The 21,356-nt window shown below is 53.4% G+C and overlaps 1 protein-coding gene across 1 annotated transcript in view; it reads right to left on the reverse strand.

Moving 5' to 3' along the window:
• Positions 1–1,812: 1,812 nt before the first annotated feature.
• The window catches only part of TBL1X (transducin beta like 1 X-linked), a 30,454-nt gene continuing 10,910 nt past the window's right edge, over positions 1,813–21,356 (reverse strand). Inside the window, exons 3-15 of the mRNA XM_060183107.1 lie at positions 19,693–19,888; positions 19,492–19,578; positions 15,735–15,867; positions 14,104–14,245; positions 11,997–12,064; positions 11,815–11,908; positions 10,971–11,031; positions 8,394–8,515; positions 6,476–6,550; positions 5,497–5,624; positions 5,234–5,399; positions 5,017–5,118; positions 1,813–4,309 (exon numbers count right to left, since the gene is read on the reverse strand). Coding sequence (XP_060039090.1) covers positions 4,283–4,309; positions 5,017–5,118; positions 5,234–5,399; positions 5,497–5,624; positions 6,476–6,550; positions 8,394–8,515; positions 10,971–11,031; positions 11,815–11,908; positions 11,997–12,064; positions 14,104–14,245; positions 15,735–15,867; positions 19,492–19,578; positions 19,693–19,888 — 1,401 coding nt within the window. The 3' untranslated portion in view covers positions 1,813–4,282. The remainder of the gene's footprint in view (positions 4,310–5,016; positions 5,119–5,233; positions 5,400–5,496; positions 5,625–6,475; positions 6,551–8,393; positions 8,516–10,970; positions 11,032–11,814; positions 11,909–11,996; positions 12,065–14,103; positions 14,246–15,734; positions 15,868–19,491; positions 19,579–19,692; positions 19,889–21,356) is intronic.

The raw sequence follows: 21,356 nt of genomic DNA on the forward strand, positions 1-21,356 counted from the left end.
TCTGGCTGGGGGTGTGCCAGGCTAACCTGGTGGGCAGGAGACCAGGTAATACAATTCTTTATTGATGCGGGAGCCCCAGAGTCGGCTGTGAGCACAGCGGGTTAAGCCACGGGGCGCCAAACCACAATGGCCGCCTCCCACTCGGCATGCCAGCCCTTCTCCAGGTGGGGCCACGGGAGAGAAAAGAGAGTGAAACCAGGAACAGAAGTGGGCTTGATAGGGTAAAAATCAGAAGTGGCAAGTCAGGAACGGGCATGGCTGGGAAAGCGGGTGGAGAAAAGAGAGGGGAAAGGTAAACAGCTTCCATAGCAACTGTTGTGAAGGTTTTAACAGGTGGGATTGATTAATACACTGCAGGCAGGGCGGGTCTCAGGCAAAACAATGATTATGTAAATAGACCATAGTATCAGCGATGGAGGATGGACAGACGGCACAGTGATTCTGCAAACAGACTCTCCTACCATTATAATAATAATAATAATGGTTCTGCACACAGACTCTCCTGCCTGAGGCTCTGAGGCCCCAGGCTCCATCCCCAGCACCACCAGCAGCCAGGGCTCAGCAGGGCTCTGGGAAATAATAATAATAATAATAATAATAATGGTTCTGCACACAGATGCTCCTGCCTGAGGCTCTGAGGCCCCAGGTTCCATCCCCAGCACCACCAGCAGCCAGGGCTCAGCAGGGCTCTGGGGAAATTAATAATAATAATAATAGTTCTATAAAAGACTCTCCTGCCTGAGGCTCTGAGGCCCCAGGTTCCATCCCCAGCAACACCAGCATCCAGGGCTCAGCAGGGCTCTGGAAAATAATAATAATAATAATAATGGTTCTGCAAACAGACTCTCCTGCCTGAGACTCTGAGGCCCCAGGTTCCATCCCCAGCAACACCAGCATCCAGGGCTCAGTAGGGCTCTGGAAAATAATAATAATAATAATAATAATAATGATAATAATAATAATAATGGTTCTGCAAACAGACTCTCCTGCCTGAGGCTCTGAGGCCCCAGGCTCCATCCCCAGCACCACCAGCAGCCAGGGCTCAGCAGGGCTCTGGGGAAATTAATAATAATAATAATAATAATAATAATGGTTCTGCAAACAGACTCTCCTACCTGAGGCTCTGAGGCCCCAGGCTCCATCCCCAGCACCACCAGTAGCCATGGCTCAGCAGGGCTCTGGGGAAATTAATAATAATAATAATAATAATAATAATAATAATAATAATAATAATAATAATGGTTCTGCACACAGACTCTCCTGCCTGAGGCTTTGAGGCCCCAGGTTCCATCCCCAGCACCACCAGCAGCCAGAACTCAGCAGGGCTTAGGGGAAATAATAATAATAATAATAATGGTTCTGCAAACAGACTCTCCTGCCTGAGGCTCTGAGGCCCCAGGCTCCATCCCTAGCACCACCAGCAGCCAGGACTCAGCAGGGCTTTGGGGAAATAATAATAATAATAATAATAATTCTGCAAACAGACTCTCTTGCCTGAGGCTCTGAGGCCCCAGGTACCATCCCCAGCACCACCAGCAGCCAGGGCTCAGCAGGGCTCTGGGGAAATAAATAATAATAATAATGGTTCTGCACACAGACTCTCCTGCCTGAGGCTCTGAGGCCCCAGGTTCCATCCCCAGCACCACCAGCAGCCAGAGCTCAGCAGGGCTCTGGGAAATAATAATAATAATAATAATAATAATAATGGTTCTGCACACAGACTCTCCTGTCTGAGGCTCTGGGAAATAATAATAATAATAATAATAATAATAATAATAGTAATAATGGTTCTGCACACAGACTCTTCTGCCTGAGGCTCTGAGGCCTCAGGTTCCATCCCCAGCACCACCAGCAGCCAGGGCTCAGTGGGGCTCTAGTCTCTTGTCTCTTTCTGTACCCATCATAAAAATAATGAGTGCAGAGATGGTGATGACAGAGGTCCCACTGACTGCCCCTGCCCGGCAGTAAGTAGGAGTCTGGTCTGAGAAGAGAGGGGAACTCTGGGGGATAGACACTGACACACCCAGTAAAGTGTACATCATCACATGCAAGGACCCGGGTTCAAGACCCCCCGGTCCCCACCTGCAGGAGTAAATTTTCATGAGCGGTGGAGCAGGGCTGTAGGTGCCTCTCTTTCTTCTTATTTTAAAAAATATTTATTTGGGAGTCAGGCGGTAGCACAGCGGGTTAAGCGCACGTGGCACAAAGCGCCAGGACTGGCATAAGGATCCTGGTTTGAGCCCCCAGCTTCCCTCCTGCAGAGGAGTCGCTTCACAGGCGGTGAAGCAGGTCTGCAGGTGTCTGTCTTTCTCTCCCCGTCTTCCCCTCCTCTATTTCTCTGTCCTATCCAACAATGACGACGTCAATAACAACAATAATAACTACAACAACAATAAAAAAACAACAAGGGCAACCAAAGGGAAAATAAATTAAGAAAACAAAACCAAACCGGCGACACAGTGTGGGGGTGTGGGGGACGGAAACCACATGTGGCACAGATGTCTGACACAGTTAACAACCGCAGAAGCCAGAACTCAAGAGCTTCAGTGAGTGTCAGAAGAAGGGGACGACAACAAGATGAGACAGAGGGAGAGAAAGGAGAGAGGACAAGAGGGAGACCCTTAACACCGGGGAAAGTGCACCTCTCGAGAGGCCCCACTGAGGGGCCCCTTAGACCAAGGGCAAGTCCGGTCCCTGGTGTCCTGGGGGGAAGGGATGGGGACACCCTCCCTGAAGCCACAGCCCCTATGCACCCCCACAGAGATCCCGGCCACCATGCCTGTGTGGACCAGACTGGAACCAGCCGGCCTCCATGTTCCCCGCCCTCGGTTGGCTTGTCCTGGACACCCGCTGGCCAAGTTCTGGCAGATGGAGGTGGACTAGCTGTAGCTTCGATGTCTGCACGTTGGTGGGGTTCCAGGTGCGGGGACCGGAGGCCCCGGGCTGCACCCCACAAGCTCAAAGAGGCTCAAGGCAGCGTTCCAGAGAGAGAGAGAGAGAGAGAGAGAGAGGCCAGGCCTGGCCACACAGCTGGCGTCCCAGGCTACAGACATGGCGGCGGTTCTGTTTGGGCCCAGAGGGTATCGGACACACCCTCCTCCCCCACCAGTGACTTCCTGGGATGGGAGAGGAGTCAAGGGGTGCCAGGCATGGTGACACCAAGGTGACCTAATACGCATTTGCTGACAGCCGCCTCAGAGTCTCTCCGTCTGTCTGCGTGGAAACCAGGTGGGCATTGGGTCTCGGCAATGTACCCAGCACACCCCGATCCCGGCCAAAGGAAACAGCTCTGGGAACACAAAGTCACTTTTAATTTTGTAAAAAACAGTAAAAAGACTCATCCTGTGTAAAAAAAAAAAAATAGAGAGAGAGGGAGAGAGTGTGAGGGAGACTCTCTCCTGGGTTGCTGAAGGCTGCCAGCACCAGAAGCACTGGTCTCCCCCTGGGACAGGAGAGCCCCTCTCCCCACTCCCACCAGCTGGCAGGATCCCGGGACCCAGGGGGCGACCCCACCCGCCACCTCCTGCCCGCACACCAGCTCTCCGGCCCACAGCAGAGCGGGGCCCAGGACCGGCCGGCCAGCAGGGAGCTCCCAGCAGCTGCGTCTGTGCCCGGGACCAGGACTCACTCCCAGCTCCCTCTGCCCCGAGCATCCGTCAGGCTTTCAAAATCGTTTCTGCATAAAAATAATTCTCTTTTTCCAAAAATACGGCAGGCTCTTTCTCCCGGGAGTCCTTTTTCCCATCTTGTAAAAAGCCCCCCAGCCCTGTCTGCTAACTTAGAGGGGGAAGGGGACGAGGAGGACAGACAGCCGGGTGGTCCAGGAGGCTGTGGGCAAAGCCGGACACGGGGACACAGGCCAGGCAACAAGCCACGAGGCTTCCATCTCTGGCAGAGAGGCTGCCGGGCCACGGGCGTCCAGTGGACGGCAGAACCACGGGGCAGCACTGTCTCACCTCCCTCATCACAGCATTCTGTTTTTCTGCCCCCCAGTCCTCCTTCCTTGCAGCTGTCTGAGCCCCCTGGATCCCAAACCCTCCGCCTCATAGTCTGGCCGGTGCTCCCTGTTCCCTGCTCCCCCCCGGGAAGCCTCCTCTCCCTCATATCGGCTTGGCTGAGTATCTGTGACAGAAACTTCTGGGTGGAGATGCCGGCCACTCTGGGCTCCCGCGTCCAGGGCCGCATCCAGGGCCGGGCGGGCTCCCAGGACACACCGGCGCAGCCCGGTCCGCACGGGGCTGGGGCCGACGGTGTCGTGTGCTCGGGGCTGGAGTCCAGGCCGTCACTTCCGAACATCTAACACACACACCTGCGGGGACAGACGGGGCCGCAGTCAGCTCTGCCTGCCCCACCACAGCCCCCGAGACCCCCACTCCAGTGCCCGGGACGGCCCCGGTCACCGACTCCAGTGCCCTCCTTGCAGACGCCTGGGAGCTTCTGTGTCAGTCCCGACTCTTAAAATCCCCCTGCTCCCCAGGCCTCGGCTCTGCCCCTCACCCAACACCCCTGCTCCTGAGGCCTCAGCTCTGCCTCTCACCCATCACCCTTGCTCCCCAGGCCTCAGCCCTGCCTTCAGCCAACAAACCTGCTCCCCAGGCCTCAGTCCTGACTCTTAAAATACCCCCTGCTCTCCAGGCCTCAGCCCTGCCCCTCACCCATCGCCCCTGCTTCCCAGGCCTCAGTCCTACCCCTCACCCATCACCCCTGCTCCCCAGGCTTCAGCTCTGCCTCTCACCCATCACCCCTACTCCCCAGGCTTCAGCTCTGCCTCTCACCCAATACCCCTGCTCCCCAGGCTTCAGCTCTGCCTCTCACCCATCACCCATGCTCCCCAGGCTTCAGCCCTGCCCTCACTCACCACCCGTTTCCCAGCACACCCCAGGAGTGGTCCCAGGCCTCAGCCCTGCCTCTCACCCCCGCACTTCTCTCTGCACCCCTCACACCCCAGAAGCGACCCAGGCCTGCTCCCCCTTTCCCCATAGCCCCCGACTCCCAGCACACCCAGGAGCTGCTTACCGAGCCGTCGGATGCGCTGGCTCCCACCTTGTCACCGCGGGCGTTCCAGCACACCTCGAAGATGCCTCCCGTCCCCCGGTAGCTGTGTACCAGGCTCCCACTCTGCAAGGCGGGGCCATCACGGACCACCCGCAGTCCTAGACTGCGCCAGGGGCCCAGGGAGCCCCTCCCTCCCCCCTCGACGGGCCCACGCCAGAGCTGGGGGTCGGGGGTGTACCTGTGTGCTCCAGATGTGAACGCACTTGTCAAAGGAGCCGCTGGCCAGGAAGCGGCCGTCGGGGCTGAAGGCCACGCTGTAGACGGGCTCCTGGTGGCGGGTGAGGGTGTGCGTGCACACGCCCCGCTCCACATCCCAAAGTCGCACCGTGGAGTCAAAGGAGGCACTGTCAGAAAACGGGGCACCGTCACCCGTGGGCGGGGGCACCCTCCCTGGACAGCAGGCTGCAGCCAGGGGTGCTGGGGGCAGGAAACACACCCTACCTGGCCAGCAGCAGGCCGCAGCCAGGGGTGCTGGGGGCGGGCCCTGCAGGGCTCCACTTGATGGTGTAGATCTCCTTGCTGTGGGCCTGCAGGTCATGCACACACGTGTCCTGCTTCATGCTCCACATCTGTGTTGGAGGGTGCAGGGGGCTCAGCACTGTCCACAGGACCTCCACACGGGGATGGGCAACTGAGCAGAGTGTCCACACAGCACCCCTTGACGAGGCCTAGGGAAGGGGTGCCGGGCAGACACACGGGGTTCCGTGGGAGAGGGAGAGTGGACGGGGAGGACTCCAGGCAGGACTTGGGGGACCAGCATGGCTCACTGAAGGACCCAGATAGGGAGAGCTGGTGGGGATGGGGCTGAGGGACCTCTCACATCCAGGGTTCCCCAGGGACAGCGCTGGGACCTGTGGGGAGATCTGGGGTGGGGAAGTCCTCTAATATCCAGGGGTCCCCAGGAGCAGGGCTGGGGCCTGTAGGGAGACCTTGGTGTGGGGGGGATCCTCTCCTATCCAGGGGTCTCCTATACAGAGGTCCCCTGTAAGGGGACCTGGGTGTGAAGGTCCTCTCATATCCAGGGGTCTCCAGGGGCAGGGCTGGGGCCTGTGGGGAGATCTTGTTGGGGAAGGGGGTCCTCTTACATCCAGGAGTCCCTAGGGGCTGGGCTGGTGCCTGTAGGGAGATGTGTGTGTGTGTGTGTGTGTGTGTGTGTGTGTGTGTGTGTGTACGTGCGTGCGTGCGGAATCCTTTCAAATCCAGGGGAAGGGACTGGGACCTGTAGGGAGACCTGGGTTGGGGGGGATCCTGTCATATCCAGGGGTCCCTTGGTGCAGGGCTGGGGCCTGTGTGGTGAGCTATGGGTGTGTCTTGCCCCCAGATCACCCCCATACAGAGAGTATAGCGTCTCCCACGCAGGGCTCTCCGGGCTGGGGCTGGGTCCCCGAGGACCTTGGCAGTGGTCCCCGCAAACCTTTACCTTCAAGGTCATATCATCGGAGCAGGACGCCAGCAGCATCCCCGAGGGGTCCCACTTGATGGCGTTCACCTCATTCTGGAAGGGGGCAGAGGCGGGAACCGGGCGCCATTAGGCCACCGCCCAGCAGAGGGCAGCCATGCACCACCTCCGTGCAGATACAAGAGGCTGGTGTCCAGAAAGCAGTCCCGCGGGGGGGGGGGGGGGGGGGGGGGGGGGGGAGGATCAGGCTCACTCACTTCCCCTCCAGGAGGGGGGGAAAAACCACAACTCCCCTCCCCATGCAATCACAAGGGGGGGGCCACCCAGAGACCTTTCTCCTGACCCTGCCTGCAGAGACAACTAGAGCAAGTACACACGGAAAGTTCTGAAAGCCAACATGCCACATACGGGGCATGGAGGTGAGAAAAAGCTGTGGCAGGGGGGCCGGGTGGCGCTGCACCTGGTTGAGCGCACACGTTACAATGTGCCAGGACCCGGGTTCAAGCACCTGCAGGGGGAAAGCTTTGCGAGTGATGAAGTAGGGCTGCAGGTCTCTCTCCCGCTCTATCTCCCCCTTCCCTCTTGGTTTCTGGCTGTCTCTATCCAATAAATAAATACAGATATTACCAGGGGGTCGGGCAGCAGGTTAAGCGCACGTGGTGCAAAGCGCAAGGATCCCGGTTCGAGGCCCTGGATCCCCACCTGCAGGGGAGTCGCTTCACAGGTGGTGAAGCAGGTCTGCAGGTGTCTATCTTTCTCTCCCCTTCTCTGTCTTCCCCTCCTCTCTCCATTTCTCTCTGTCCTACCCAACAATGACGACAAGAATAACTACAACAATAAAACAATAAATATTTTTTAAAAAGACATCATCAACAACAATAATAACCACAACAAGGCTACAACAACAAGAGCAACAAAAGGAGGAAAAATGGTCTCCAGGAGCAGTGGATTCATGGTGCAGGCACTGAGCCCCAGCAATAACCCTGGAGGCAAAAAATACATATAATACCAAAAAAAAGTTTGTAAAGGGGGCCGGGCAGTGGTGCGCTGTGTTAAACATACACAGTGTAAAGGGCAAGGATCTGTGCAAGGATCTGGGTTCAAGCCAGAAATTAAGAGGGAAGGGGGAAATAAGATAGATAGATATATAGAGAGACACCTGCAGCCCCGCTTCACCACTTGTGAAGCTTTCCTCCTGCAGGTGGGGACCCGGGGGCTTGAACCTGGGTCCTTGCACATTGCGTCCCCACCCGGCCCTAGGAATCTGACTTTTTGCAGTGATCTAATACACTGTGTTTGCAAAGTGCGGGCGAAAAGCTGGGCATCTGCTTGGGCTCTGGGACGGTCCTTTTGTTCATGGACTGTTGGTATGCATGAGACCCCTTCTGTTTCATTTGGTTTAAATCCCCCCTGCTTAACACTATTCTATTTACATAACCACTTCATTCTATTTACATAACCACTGTTAACAAGTTCCACCCTCCCTCCAGGGCATTGGTGGTTCAGTGATAGGATTCTCGCCTAATCTGCCCCCTCATTGTCACACTCTGATTTTCACCAGTCACTTTTCTCTCCACCCTCTCTATGTCACATCCTGTTTCCACCCTACTTGACAAGTATATATAAAGACAGCATTGTGAGTTTTAGGGTACTGTACCTTGAGTTTAACTTAGCTCATCTTAGATTGTGCTGCGTCCTGCATGAATAAAGAGACACTGCCTACAGCTCAACCATGAGTCCTTGGTCATCTGTTACCCGCCCGTGAAGCCAGCCCGGCAAAAACAACATAACCCGTCGAAAACAACAATGGACCCTGCATTTCGGACCATTTACGTGCGTCCAGAGGGACTCTGCTGGGTGTTAGGACCCTGACCTGGAAGTCTGTGCACCTGGGGAGGTCCCCCCCGGCCCCCCGCCCCAAGCCCTGGCCCACACTCACCGTGTGTCCCTGAAAGGTCTTGACGGGCCGGTCGCAGCCCAGCCTGCAGACATGGATGTACATGTCGGTGCTGCAGGAGGCAAAGGTGGTGTTGTTTTGCCAGTCCACATCCAGGGCGGGGGCTGTGGGGTGCACAGACGGGACTCGCTCAGGCCTGTGGGTGTGGGAATCCGGTGCACAGGCCACGGACCCCTCCTAGAAACCCAACCACCCAGGACGTGAGGGAACAGCCACTAACAACAAGTTTCTGCGTCTCAGCTGGGTACGAGCCTGCTGTCCTGCTGGGCCCAGGGCAGTGCCAGCCGAGGGCTCATAGAAGCTACAGAGCACCCGGTCCCCACAAGCCCCTAGGAGACCCCCTGACCCTGCAGAGAAGGGGCGCACGCCCCCCCCCCCCCCAAGTCCCGTCTCCCACCACGGAGAACTTCCAGATATCCCAGGCAGCTGTCTCCTGTGGGTGTGGCTGGGGGGAACAGCCCAGCAGACGCCGCCAACAGCCAGAAGGCATCTGCCCGGGTCTGCGTCCTTCCCCCTGGAATTCCTCTGCTCCTCTCTGATTTCAGATACACACCCTCCCCATCTCCGCTCCCCTGTTCAGTCTCCCCCTTCTATGGCGCTTTAGTGCACGACAGGGGCTTGAACTCATGTCCTTACATGTGGCTTACACATGGGCAAGCCCTCAGTCTGCATTACAGAAAGAGTTCTGTTTTGCCCCAAAATCACTGCTGATGCCTGGGTGTGATCTCTGGTCTCCTTGTGAGAGGTGTCAGTCAGTTTTTTTGTTCTTCTATTTATTTTTTCATGATCCCTTTTTATAAATCTAGTTTTCAATTTTTTTATTATCTTTATTTATTTATTGGGTATAGACAGCCAGATATTGAGGGGGGGAGACAGAGAGGGAGAGGCACCTGCAGCCCTGCTTCACCACTGGTAAAGCTCCCAGGCACTTGCAGGAGGGACCGGGGACTTGAACCCGGGTCCTTGTGCATTGTTTTTTTTTTTATTGTTGTTGTAGTTATTATTGTTGTTGATGTCGTTGTTGGATAGGACAGAGAGAAATGGAGAAGGGAGGGGAAGACAGAGGGGGGAGAGAAAGACAGACACCTGCAAACCTGCTTCACCGCCTGTGAAGCGACTCCCCTGCAGGTGGGGAGCCGGGGGCTCAAACTGGGATCCTTACGCGGGTCCTTGCGCTTTGCACCCACTGCGCTACCGCCTGACTCCCTCTGTCTTCCTTTCTTAGGGTTTCATTGCTTCAGGCCAACTTTTTCAGACAGAAAGAGACAGACAGACAGACAGACAGACAGAACCACAGCACCAAAGCTTGCTCCTGTGTAATGGGGGTCAGATTCCAACCTGGTGCCTGCATCCTTTCTCTACACTTTGAGGCCAGACCTGGGGCACTCGCTGTGACGTGGGTTTCTTGACTGCAGGCTGTACGGAGGGGATCCCAGCCTCCCGCTTGAGAGAAGGGACCCTTCTTCTCAAGACAATGAATGAATAAAAAAAAATGATCCAAGTCTTTGGTTGTCAGAGAAATGCAAATAAAGATAACAATGGGATACCTCTTCACTCCTGTGAGAATGTCATACATCAGAAAAGGTAACAGCAGCAAATGCTGGAGAAGTTGTGGGGTCAAAGGAACCCTCCTACACTGCTGGTGGGAATGTAAATTGGTCCAACCTCTGTGGAGAACAGTCTGGAGAACTCTCAGGAGGCTAGAAATGGACCTACCCTATGACCCTGCAATTCCTCTCCTGGGGATAGATTCTAAGGACCCCAACACACCCATCCAAAAAGATCTGTGTGCACATATGTTCTTGGCAGCACAATTTGTCATAGCCAAAACCTGGAAGCAACCCAGGTGTCCAACAACAGATGAGTGGCTGAGCAAGTTGTGGTCTATATACACAATGGAATACTACTCAGCTGTAAAAAATGGTGACTTGACCGTTTTCAGCCGATCTTGGATGGAGCTTGAAAAAATCATGCTGAGTGAAATAAGTCAGAAACAGAAGGATGAATATGGGATGATCTCACTCTCAGGCAGAAGTTGAAAAACACGATCAGAAAAGAACATACGTTCTTGGCAGCACAATTTGTAATAGCCAAAACCTGGAAGCAACCCAGTGTCCAACAACAGATGAGTGGCTGAGCAAGTTGTGGTATATATACACAATGGAATACTACTCAGCTGTTAAGAATAGTGATTTCATCGTTTTCAGCCCATCCCGGATGGAGCTTGAAGAAATCATGTTAAATGAAATAAGCCAAAAACAGGAGGATGAATAAGGGATGATCTCACTCTCAGGCAGAAGTTAAAAAAGATCAGAAGAGAAAACACAAGCAGAACCTGAACTGGAGTTGGTGTATTGCACCAAAGTCAAAGACGCTGGGGTGGGTGGAGGGGAGAATACAGGTCCTGGAAAAGGCTGACAGAGGACCTAGCAGGGGTTGTATTGTTATATGGAAACCCGGGAAACGTTATGCATATAAAAACTATTGTATTTACTGTGGACTGTAAAACATTAATCCCCCAATAAAGAAATGAAAATTTTAAAGAATGAGAGAACTCACCGGAATGGAAAGGAAACTGCTGCCTGGCTTCACCTGTGTGGGCATCCCAAATTATAGTTCTCTGTGCTCCGAAGAGGAAAAGACAAGGTCAGTCACCTCCACACCACCGTCTCTAGGTGCTGAAAAAAAAATGAGCCTACAGGACGGTAAAGCCCGTCCTTCCATCCACCCCTGCATCGCCCCAGCAGAGGAGAGCTAACGTGGAAGGGGGAATTCCCCAGGAGCAGCACGGGAGGCATGCAATTGCTTCAGCCCACCAGCGCCCACAGGGAAGCTTTTCTGTCAGGGCCAGAGAGTAAGTTCTCCGGGTGCCAAGAAAGCTTTTTATCAACGGACCAGCGAGGACAAAAAGATGGGCCCTTGGACTAGCTGGGAAGTGAGTCAGGGGGACTTCTGAGTTGTCAAGCAATAATAAGCTTTCTCTCTCTCTTGTTTTTATATTTTATTTATTTATTTTCCTTTTTTTTGTTGTGCTTGTCATTTTTATCACTGTTGTGGTTATTACTGTTGTTGTTATTGATGTCGTCATCGTTGGATAGGACAGAGAGAAATGGAGAGAGGAGGGGAAGACAGAGAGGGGGGAGAGAAAGACAGACACCTGCAGACCTGCTTCACCGCCTGTGAAGCGACTCCCCTGCAGGTGGGGAGCTGGGGGCTCGAACCGGGATCCTGATGCTGGTCCTTGCGCTTTGTGCCACGTGCGCTTAACCTGCTGCACTATAGCCCGACCCCCTAAACTTTCTGTTTTTTTAGACGCTATTCGAGTAACCAGACAGTATACTTCCTCAAGAGCCGGTGGAGAAGCATCTCCACACCCCAGAGACACACTTCAGCCTGTACTCACTTTGTCGACACCGGCGCTCAAAATGTAATTCCCCTTTTTGTTCCATTTCAAGGCAAAGATGGGTCCTTTATGCTGACCCAAGGTGCTGGCCAGACTACCTGCCATGTCAGACAAACAGGAAAGTCACGGTTCCTGCACAGACAAGCCCAGGGCAACCCCGCAGGCGGACGGGCGGGCAGGACCTACCGTCTAATGTCCATATTCTTGCAAACCCATCGTAGGAACCCGTAGCCAATAACGTCCCATCGGTCTGCACCAGAGAAACAAGAAAGGAACGGGGAACAGCTGAGCCGGGCAGCAGACAGACAGCCAAGAGCCTTCATCCACACCGGCCGCCCCCATGGCCTCACGACACATTACTAAGGATTACAACACACATTACTCCAGGAAGCTTCTGAAACTGCATTTAGGGCTGGGGTGACAGCACAGCGGTTCTGCACACAGACTCTCCTGCCTGAGACTCTGAGGTCCCAGGTTCCATCCCCAGCACCACCAGCAGCCAGAGCTCAGCAGGGCTCTGGGAAATAATAATAATAATAATAATAATAATAATAATAATAATAGTTCTGCACAAGACTCTCCTGCATGAGACTCTGAGGTCCCAGGTTCCATCCCCAGCACCACCAGCAGCCAGAGCTCAGCAGGGCTCTGGGAAATAATAATAATAATAATAATAATAATAATAATAGTTCTGCACAAGACTCTCCTGCCTGAGACTCTGAGGTCCCAGGTTCCATCCCCAGCACCACCAGCAGCCAGAGCTCAGCAGGGCTCTGGGAAATAATAATAATAATAATAATAATAATAATAATAATAATAATGGTTCTGCACAAGACTCTCCTGCCTGAGGCTCTGAGGCCCCAGGTTCCATCCCCAGCACCACCAGCAGCCAGAGCTCAGCAGGGCTCTGGGAAATAATAATAATAATAATAATAATAATAATTCTGCACACAGACTCTCCTGCCTGAGACTCTGAGGTCCCAGGTTCCATCCCCAGCACCACCAGCAGCCAGAGCTCAGCAGGGCTCTGGGAAATTAATAATAATAATAATGGTTCTACACAAGACTCTCCTGCCTGAGACTCTGAGGTCCCAGGTTCCATCCCCAGCACCACCAGCAGCCAGAGCTCAGCAGGGCTCTGGGAAATAATAATAATAATAATAATAATAATAAAAGTTCTGCACAAGACTCTCCTGCCTGAGACTCTGAGGTCCCAGGTTCCATCGCCAGCACCATCATCAGCCAGAGCTCAGCAAGGCTCTGGGAAATAATAATAATAATAATAATAATAATAATAATAATAATAATAATAGTTCTGCACAAGACTCTCCTGCCTGAGACTCTGAGGTCCCAGGTTCCATCCCCAGCACCACCAGCAGCCAGAGCTCAGCAGGGCTCTGGGAAATAATAATAATAATAATAACAATAGTAATAATAATAATGGTTCTGCATAAGACTCCCCTGCCTGAGACTCTGAGGTCCCAGGTTCCATCCCTAGCACCACCAGCAGCCAGGGATCAGCAGGGCTCTGGGAAATAATAATAATAATAATAATAATAATAATGGTTCTGCAAGCAGACTCTCCTGCCTGAGGCTCTGAGGCCCCAGGTTCCATCCCCAGCACCACCAGCAGCCAGGGCTCTGCACCCGTGATGACAAACCAGACATTCATGCTGAGGCTCAGGGGCCCCAGGTTCCATCCCTGGCACCACCATCAGACAAGAGTCAAGCAGTGACCACTGTGTTTTTTCAAAATAAAGAAAACAGGGAGTCGGGCGGTAGCACACCCGGTTAAGCCACATGGTTCGAAGCTCAAGGACTGCCCTAAGGACCCCGGTTTGAGCCCCCAGCTCCCCAACTGCAGGGGAGTCGCTTCACAGGTGGTGAAGCAGGTCTGCAGGTGTCTGTCTTTTTCTCCTCCTCTCTGTCTTCCCCACCTCTCTCCATTTCTCTCTGTCCTATCCAACAACAACAACAGCAAATAACAACAACAACAGTAATAACGACCATGATGATAAACAACAAGGGCAACAGTAACAGTAACAAGAACAACAAGGGTGGGCAACAAAATGGGGGAAAAATGTCCTTCAGGAGCAGTGGATTCATAGTGCAGGCACCGAGCCCCAGTGATATCCCTGGAGGCAAAATAAATAAGTAAATAAATAGAAAGAAACAGTATAAAGACATGTACACAGAGCAGAACGTGTTACAAGGGAACCTCCGGAAACAGGTCAGGCAGGGGCACTCAGGAGACATCCACCCGGCACCCCACGGGGAAGGCAGGCTTACGCTCCAGTCCAGTGAGGTGACATCCTTATTACTGGGGACGTCGTGGCCGCCCTCCCGAATGCAGTGCCTGAGCACAAGCTGGGTGGAGCCCGTGCCGCCGTGTTCTGTCAGGTTCCAGATCCTAGCGGTCGAGTCGCCAGACCTGCAGGGGAAGCCGGCTGCACTCAGCTTCCAGCTTGGGTGGCAGACAGGCCTAGAGCCCCCCTCTGCCCCCTGCAAGCTCTGTGTCTGTCCTCCCCCCATCTTTGTTCTCTTAATTTCTTTTCTTTTTTTATATACTTTTATTTATAAAAAAGAAACACTGGGGAATCGGGCGGTAGCGCAGCGGGTTAAGTGCACGTGGCGCGAAGCACGAGGACCGGCTTAAGGATCCTGGTTCGAGCCCCCGGCTCCCCACCTGCAGGGGAGTCGCTTCACTGTGATGCAGTGATGCAGGTCTGCAGGTGTCTTTCTTTCTCTCCCCCTCTTTGCCTTCACGTCCTCTCTCCATTTCTCTCTGTCCTATCCAACAACGACGACATCAATAACAACAACAATAAGAACGACAACAACAATAAAAAACAAGGGCCACAAAAGGAGAAAGAAAATACACATATATATATATATAAGAAGGGAATCGTGCGGTAGCACAGCAGGTTAAGCACAGGTGGAGAAAAGCTCAAGGACCGGCGTAAGGATCCCCGTTCGAGCCCCCTGGTTCCCCACCTGCAGTGAAGCAGGTCTGCAGGTGTCTATCTTTCTCTTCCCCTCCTCTCTCCATTTCTCTCTGAGCTCTCTAACAGCGACGACATCAATAAAACAACAAGCGCAAAAAAAGGGCATAAATAAATAAATATTAAATAAATAAAAGGAAACACTGACAAAAACCGTAGGGTAAGAGGGGTACAACTCCACACAATTCCCATCACCAGAACACCAGATATTCGTCGGGATGCGGCATCATCTAAGTTCATTTCCCACGTCTGCGCTCGACCGGACCTGCCAATATACGCGGAGATCTTCGCCCACCCTGTCCAACGCTTGACGTCTCGTCACCCAATCTGGTCCCCTACGCCTACACTGAACTTCTCTGTTCCAGTCTCTTGGAAACAGAGTTGGCAGTCAGCTGAGGTGAAGAACAAACACCTCATCACAGACCCCTGCGAGCGTCCACCCGGCTTTGACCTGGCACGTTATGACTGGGCCCTCCTCCATCGCTATCGAACAGGCCATGGCCGGTGCGCCGCTATGTTCCATCGCTGGGGAGCCAGAGACGACCTGAACTGCCCCTGCGGCTCCAGACAGACTATGACCCACATAGTCAACGACTGCCACCTCTCCAGATTCAAAGGAGGTCTCGAAACTTGACATCAGGCTCCACCTGACGCTGTTGACTGGCTACGGAAGAAGGGCAAACGCTAGAAGAAGAAGACCAGAACTCTGCACCCCATCCCCTCCCGATAGCTTTCCTATTTGTGCCATGTGTGCTTAACCTGCTGCGCTACCGCCCAACTCCCATCTTTCCTATTCTTTATCCCTCTGGGAGCAGGGACTGACCCTGCCTTGGGCAACGCTCTGTCCACAGGCTTGGTGAGAGGGCAGCTGGAGTAGGGGGGCTTCTAGGCCCCAGCCCCCAAGTCTGACATCCTTACCCTGAGGCAAGCAGGTCACTGACGGGGTTCCAAGCACAGATGAAGACCTCAGACTCGTGGCCCCGGAGGACGGTGGCCTTGCTGGGCGGGATTTCAATGTCCCCGTCAATCTCCATGGGTTTCGAGTGATTATCTGTTGGGGGTGGGTAGGGGGGGGTGGTGTCAGGGAAAGACACACGGCTAAGCTCTAAGTCCTGGCTTCTGCATGGTTTAAATAACGAATTTTTTTTTTTTTTTTTTTGCCTCCGTGGTTATCGCTGGGGCTCAGTGCTCCATTGCAAATCCACTGGCGATTTTTAAAAAACATTTATTTATTCCGTTTTGTTGCCCTTGTTGTTTTATTGTTGTAGTTATTATTGTTGTTATTGATGTCGTCATTGTTGGATAGGACAGAGAGAAATGGAGAGAGGTGGGGAAGACAGAGAGGGGGAGAAAAAGACAACATCTGCAGACCTGCTTCACCGCCAGTGAAGTGACTCCCCTGCAGTTGGGGAGCCGGGGGCTCGAACTGGGATCCTTACGCCGGTCCCTGCGCTTTGCGCCACGTGCCCTTAACCCACTGCGCCACCGCCCGACTCCCCTTCTTTTCTTTTTTTGTTAGACAGGACAGAGAGAAATTGAGAGGGGAGGGGGAGACAGAGAGGGAGAAAGACAGACACCTGCAGCCCTGCTTCACTGCTCGTGAAGTGAACCCCCTGCAAGTGTTGGGGGGGCTTAAACTGGGATTCTTAAGACATGTGCGCTTAACCTGGTATGCTACCATCCAGACCCCCAGTTTTTTTAAATTCAAGTCACTTTATTTTTTAATAAAATAAAGTGACTTATTTATTTATTTTTTAAATAGAGACAGAGAGAAATTAAGAGGGGTAGGGGAGATAGGGAGAGAGAGTAGAGACACCTGTAGCCCTGCTTCACCGTGAGAAGCTTTCCCCCTGCAGGTGGGGTGCAGGGGCCTGAACCCGGGTCCTGGTGCACTGTGGTGTGTGTGCTTAAGCAGGTGTACAACTTCCTGGCCCCCAAATAAGGGACATTTGACTGATGACTCCAGTGTGGGTAAATGGTCCCCAGAGCAGGATTGGAGGTGGACGGTGAGACCCACAAGGCACACGCAGAGCCCCGAGGGATGCACCCACCCTCCATGAAGCTACTGCTCACAGAATGCCTTCCCCCACCCCGGGAGTCGGGTGGTAGCGCAGCGGGTTAAGCGCACATGGCGCAAAGCTCAACAACTGGCGTAAAGATCCCGGTTCGAGCCCCCGGCTCCCCACCTGCAGGGGAGTCGCTTCACAGGCGGTGAAGCAGGTCTGCAGGTGTCTGTCTTTCTCTCCCCCTCTCTGTCTTCCCCTCCTCTCTCCATTTCTCTCTGTCCTATCCAACAAGGACGACACCAATAACCACAACAATAATAACTACAACAATAAACCAATAACAAGGGCAACAGGTAGTGAAGCAGGTCTGCAGGGGATGACACCAATAACAACAATAATAACGACAACAATAAACCAATAATAAGGGCAGCAAAAGGGAATAAATAATAATTTATTTAAAAAATTAAAGAAACAAACCCAGGGTTGCCACTGGAGGCTTGGGATCAACACTACAAATCTACTGCTTGTTAAGGTCCCTTCCCCTTTTCCTCCCGTCCTTCCTCCCTCCCTCCCTCCCTTCCTTCCTTCCTTCCTTCCTTCCTTCCTTCCTTCCTTCCTTCCTTCCTTCTTACCTTCCTTCCATAGGACAGAGAGAAATTGAGAGGGCAAGGGGGGGATAGAGAGGTTGGGCAGTGGCATACTCAGTTAAGCGCACATTGTACTAAGCCCAAGGATCCGCACAAGGATCCAGGTTCGAGCCCCGCTCCCACCTTCAGAGTCCTGGAACACAGTAACAAAGGCACCACCGCCCCAGTCTCTGCAGCTCTGGTTTATGGTGAGCCAGGGATTGAACCTGGGGCCTTGGAGCCTGAGCCATGGAAATCTTCTGTATAACCACTGTGCCGTCTCCCAGGCCCCACTTTGTTTTTAATTTAATGATTGAAATTTTTTAATTTTTAATTATTATTTTTTATTGTTGTAGTTATTATTGTTGTTGTCGTCATTGTTGGATAGGACAGAGAGAAATGGAGAGAGAGGAGGGGAAGACAGAGAGGAGGAGAGAAAGATAAACACCTGCAGACCTGCTTCACCGCCTGTGAAGCGACTCCCCTGCAGGTAGGGAGCTGGGGTTCGAACCGGGATCCTTGCGCTTTGCGCCACCTGCGCTTAACCCGCTGAGCTACAGCCCGACTCCCTTTTAATTATTATTTTATTATTCATTTATTTATTCCCTTTTGTTGCCCCTGTTGTTTTTTATTGTTGTTGTAGTTATTGTTGTTGTGACTGATGTCATTGTTGTTGGATAGGACAGAGAGAAATGGAGAGAGGAGGGGAAGACAGAGAGGGGAAGAGAAAGACACCTGCAGACCTGCTTCACCGCTCGTGAAGCGACTCCCCTGCAGGTGGGAAGCCAGGGCCTCGCACCGCAATCCTTGCTCAGGTCCTTGTGCTTTGTGCTATGTGCACTTAACTGGGTGTGCTACCTCTGGCCCCCTTTGATGAATTTTTTTTTTGTGAAAGAGAGGAAGAGAGAGAGAGTAAAAGAGACGACACCCTGAAGCTTGCCTCAGGGAGGTAGGAACCAGGCTGGAACTTGTTTCCTGCACACCACCACCAAGATCCCAGTGAGCTTTTTTTCAGGCCCTTTCAAATTGTTGTAAAATATTCATTTTTTAAAAAAATATTTATTTATTCCCTTTTGTTGCCCTTGCTTTATTGTTGTTGTAGTTATTATTGCTGTTGTTGTCGATGTCGTTGTTGTTAGATAGGACAGAGAGAAATGGAGAGAGGAGGGGAAGACAGAGAGGGGGAGAGAAAGACAGACACCTGCAGACCTGCTTCACTGCCTGGGAAGCGACTCCCCTGCAGGTGGGGAGCCGGGGGCTCGAACCGGGATCCTTCTGCCGGTCCTTGCGTTTTGTGCCACATGTGCTTAACCCGCTGCGCTACCACCCGACTCCCTCATTTATGTTTTTTAAGAGAAGGGCGGAGAGACCAGGTCCCCTGAGATACAGCATATGTTCACATGTGTCCCTAAACCAGGGAAAAATATATACCTGAAAGCAGAAGTACACAATTATCTGCAGTGAGGACCCCCCCCCCCCCAACACTTCATCTGCACTATTCCAGACTTTAAGTTCATGATTGTTCAACAATGTGTTTGGCTTTGTATGTTAACTCTCTTTTCAGCCACCAGGTTCCAGATGCCAGCATGATGCCGACCAGACTTCCCTGGACAGACGACCCCACCAATGTGTCCTGGAGCTCTGCTTCCCCGGAGCCCTGCCCCACTAGGGAAAGAGAGAGGCAGGCTGGGAGTGTGGATCCACCTGTCGACGCCCATGTTCAGCGGGGAAGCAATGACAGAAGCCAGACCTGCCACCTTCTGCATCCCACAGCGACCCTGGGTCCATACTCCCAGAGGGATAGAGAATGGGAAAGCTATCAGGGGAAGGGGATGGGATACGGAGATCGGGTGGTGGGAATTGTGTGGAGTTGTCCCCCTCCTAGCCTACGGTTTTGTTAATGTCTCCTTTCTAAAATAAATTTAAAAAAGAGAGCGAGCGAGAGAAGGGGGAGAGAATGGGAGAGAGATGGAGAAAGAGAGGAAGAGGAAGGAGAGACTGAGAACACCACTGAGGCACAGGGTGGCAGCGAGTGGCACTTACTCACGGCAAGTGCTCCGCTCTCCTGCCCGTTCACGGTGGCCTCCCCGTTCTTAGATGGGTTCTGCTGGGAGACAGCGGTGGGGGTGGGGGTGGGGGTGGGGGTGGGGGTGGGGGTGGGGGTGGGCGTTGCTGCTGTAGTCGCCGAGGCTGTCACGGCTGTTGTGGCCACCGTGGCCGCCCTGCACGCCACGTCTGTGTCCTTGGCCACTGTCATTGTTACCACTGCTGCCGCCGCAGCCTCCGCCGCTGAAGCCTCCACCGAGGCCGAGGCCGCACTGGCCTGCTGCTGGGCCCGCTTCTCCCGGAAGGCCCGCTGCCGTGTCTGCACCACGTCTGGCATCACCGCGTCGATCAGGGACAGGGACTCCATGGGCCTCCCGTCAAACACCGTGCCTTCCTGGGACATAGCAGGGCGGCTGTCAGCTCCTGAAGGGGAGGGGAGAGGAGGGGAGGGGAGAGAAGGGGAGGGAAGGTAAAGGGAGGCGAGGGTAGGGAAGGGGAGGGGAGGGAAAGGAAGGGAAGGGAAGGGGGAGTAGGAAAAGGAAGGGATGGGAAGGGATGGGAAGGGAAGGGAAGGGAAGGGAAGGGAAGGGAAGGGAAGGGAAGGGAAGGGAAGGGGAAGAGAAGGGAAGAGTAGGGAAGGGAAGGGAAGGGAAGGGAAAGGAGAGTAGGGAAGGGAAGAGTAGGGAAGGGAAGAGTAGGGAAGGGAAGGAAGAGTAGGAAAGGGAAGAGTAGGGAAGGGAGAGTAGGGAAGGGAGAGTAGGAAAGGGAGAGTAGGGAAGGGAAGAGTAGGGAAGGGAAGAGCAGGGAAGGGAAGGGAGAGTAGGGAAGGGAAGGAAAGAGTAAGGAAGGGAAGGGAATAGTAGGGAAGGGAATAGTAGGGAAGGGAAGAGCAGGGAAGGGAAGAGCAGGGAAGGGAAGGGAGAGTAGGGAAGGGAAGGAAAGAGTAAGGAAGGGAAGGGAATAGTAGGGAAGGGAATAGTAGGGAAGGGAAGAGCAGGGAAGGGAAGAGTAGGGAAGGGAAGAGTAGGGAAGGGAAGGAAAGAGTAAGGAAGGGAAGGGAATAGTAGGGAAGGGAATAGTAGGGAAGGGAAGAGCAGGGAAGGGAAGAGTAGGGAAGGGAAGAGTAGGGAAGGGAAGAGTAGGGAAGAGTAAGGAAGGGAATAGTAGGGAAGGGAAGAGTAAGGAAGGGAAGGGAGAGTAGGGAAGGGAAGAGTAGGGAAGGGAAGAGTAGGGAATGAAAGAGTAGGGAAGGGAAGAGCAGGGAAGGGGAGGATAGGGATGGGTAGGAAAGGGGAGGGAAGGGGAGGATAGGGAAGAGAATGGTAGGGAAGGGAAGGGTGTGCAGGGCCTGGGGCCCCCATGATGCCTCAAGAGGGTCGATGGGGTGAGAGCTCTTGCCAGGGCACTGAGGGCCACCATGCCACCCTACCCCAGGGCAGAGAGAGCTCTCATTCTCCCCACGCAGATGGCTGCCCCTCAGGGGACACTGGGGGACATCTGGGGAGACTCTGGGTACCCCTGGCGCCCTTTCCTTCACAGCACTGTCCCCTGATCCTCAAACCGTGCTTGGCAGGGGCACTATCTCTGTCACCCATCCATGCATGGAGCCATCTTCCCACCCATCTGTGTAGCTAACCATTTCTCTTTCTAACTATCCATCCATCCATCCATCTACTCATCCATCCATCCACTCATCCATCCATCCATCTACTCATCCATCCATCCATCTACTCATCCATCCATCCATCTACTCATCCATCCATCCATCTACTCATCCATCCATCTATCCATCCATCCATCCATCCATCCATCCATCCATCCATCCATCCACCTACTTACCCATTCAAGGCATTCTGTTGGTA

This window comes from Erinaceus europaeus, chromosome X (genome assembly GCF_950295315.1).
Source record: "Erinaceus europaeus chromosome X, mEriEur2.1, whole genome shotgun sequence".
Taxonomy (NCBI): Eukaryota; Metazoa; Chordata; class Mammalia; order Eulipotyphla; family Erinaceidae; genus Erinaceus; species Erinaceus europaeus.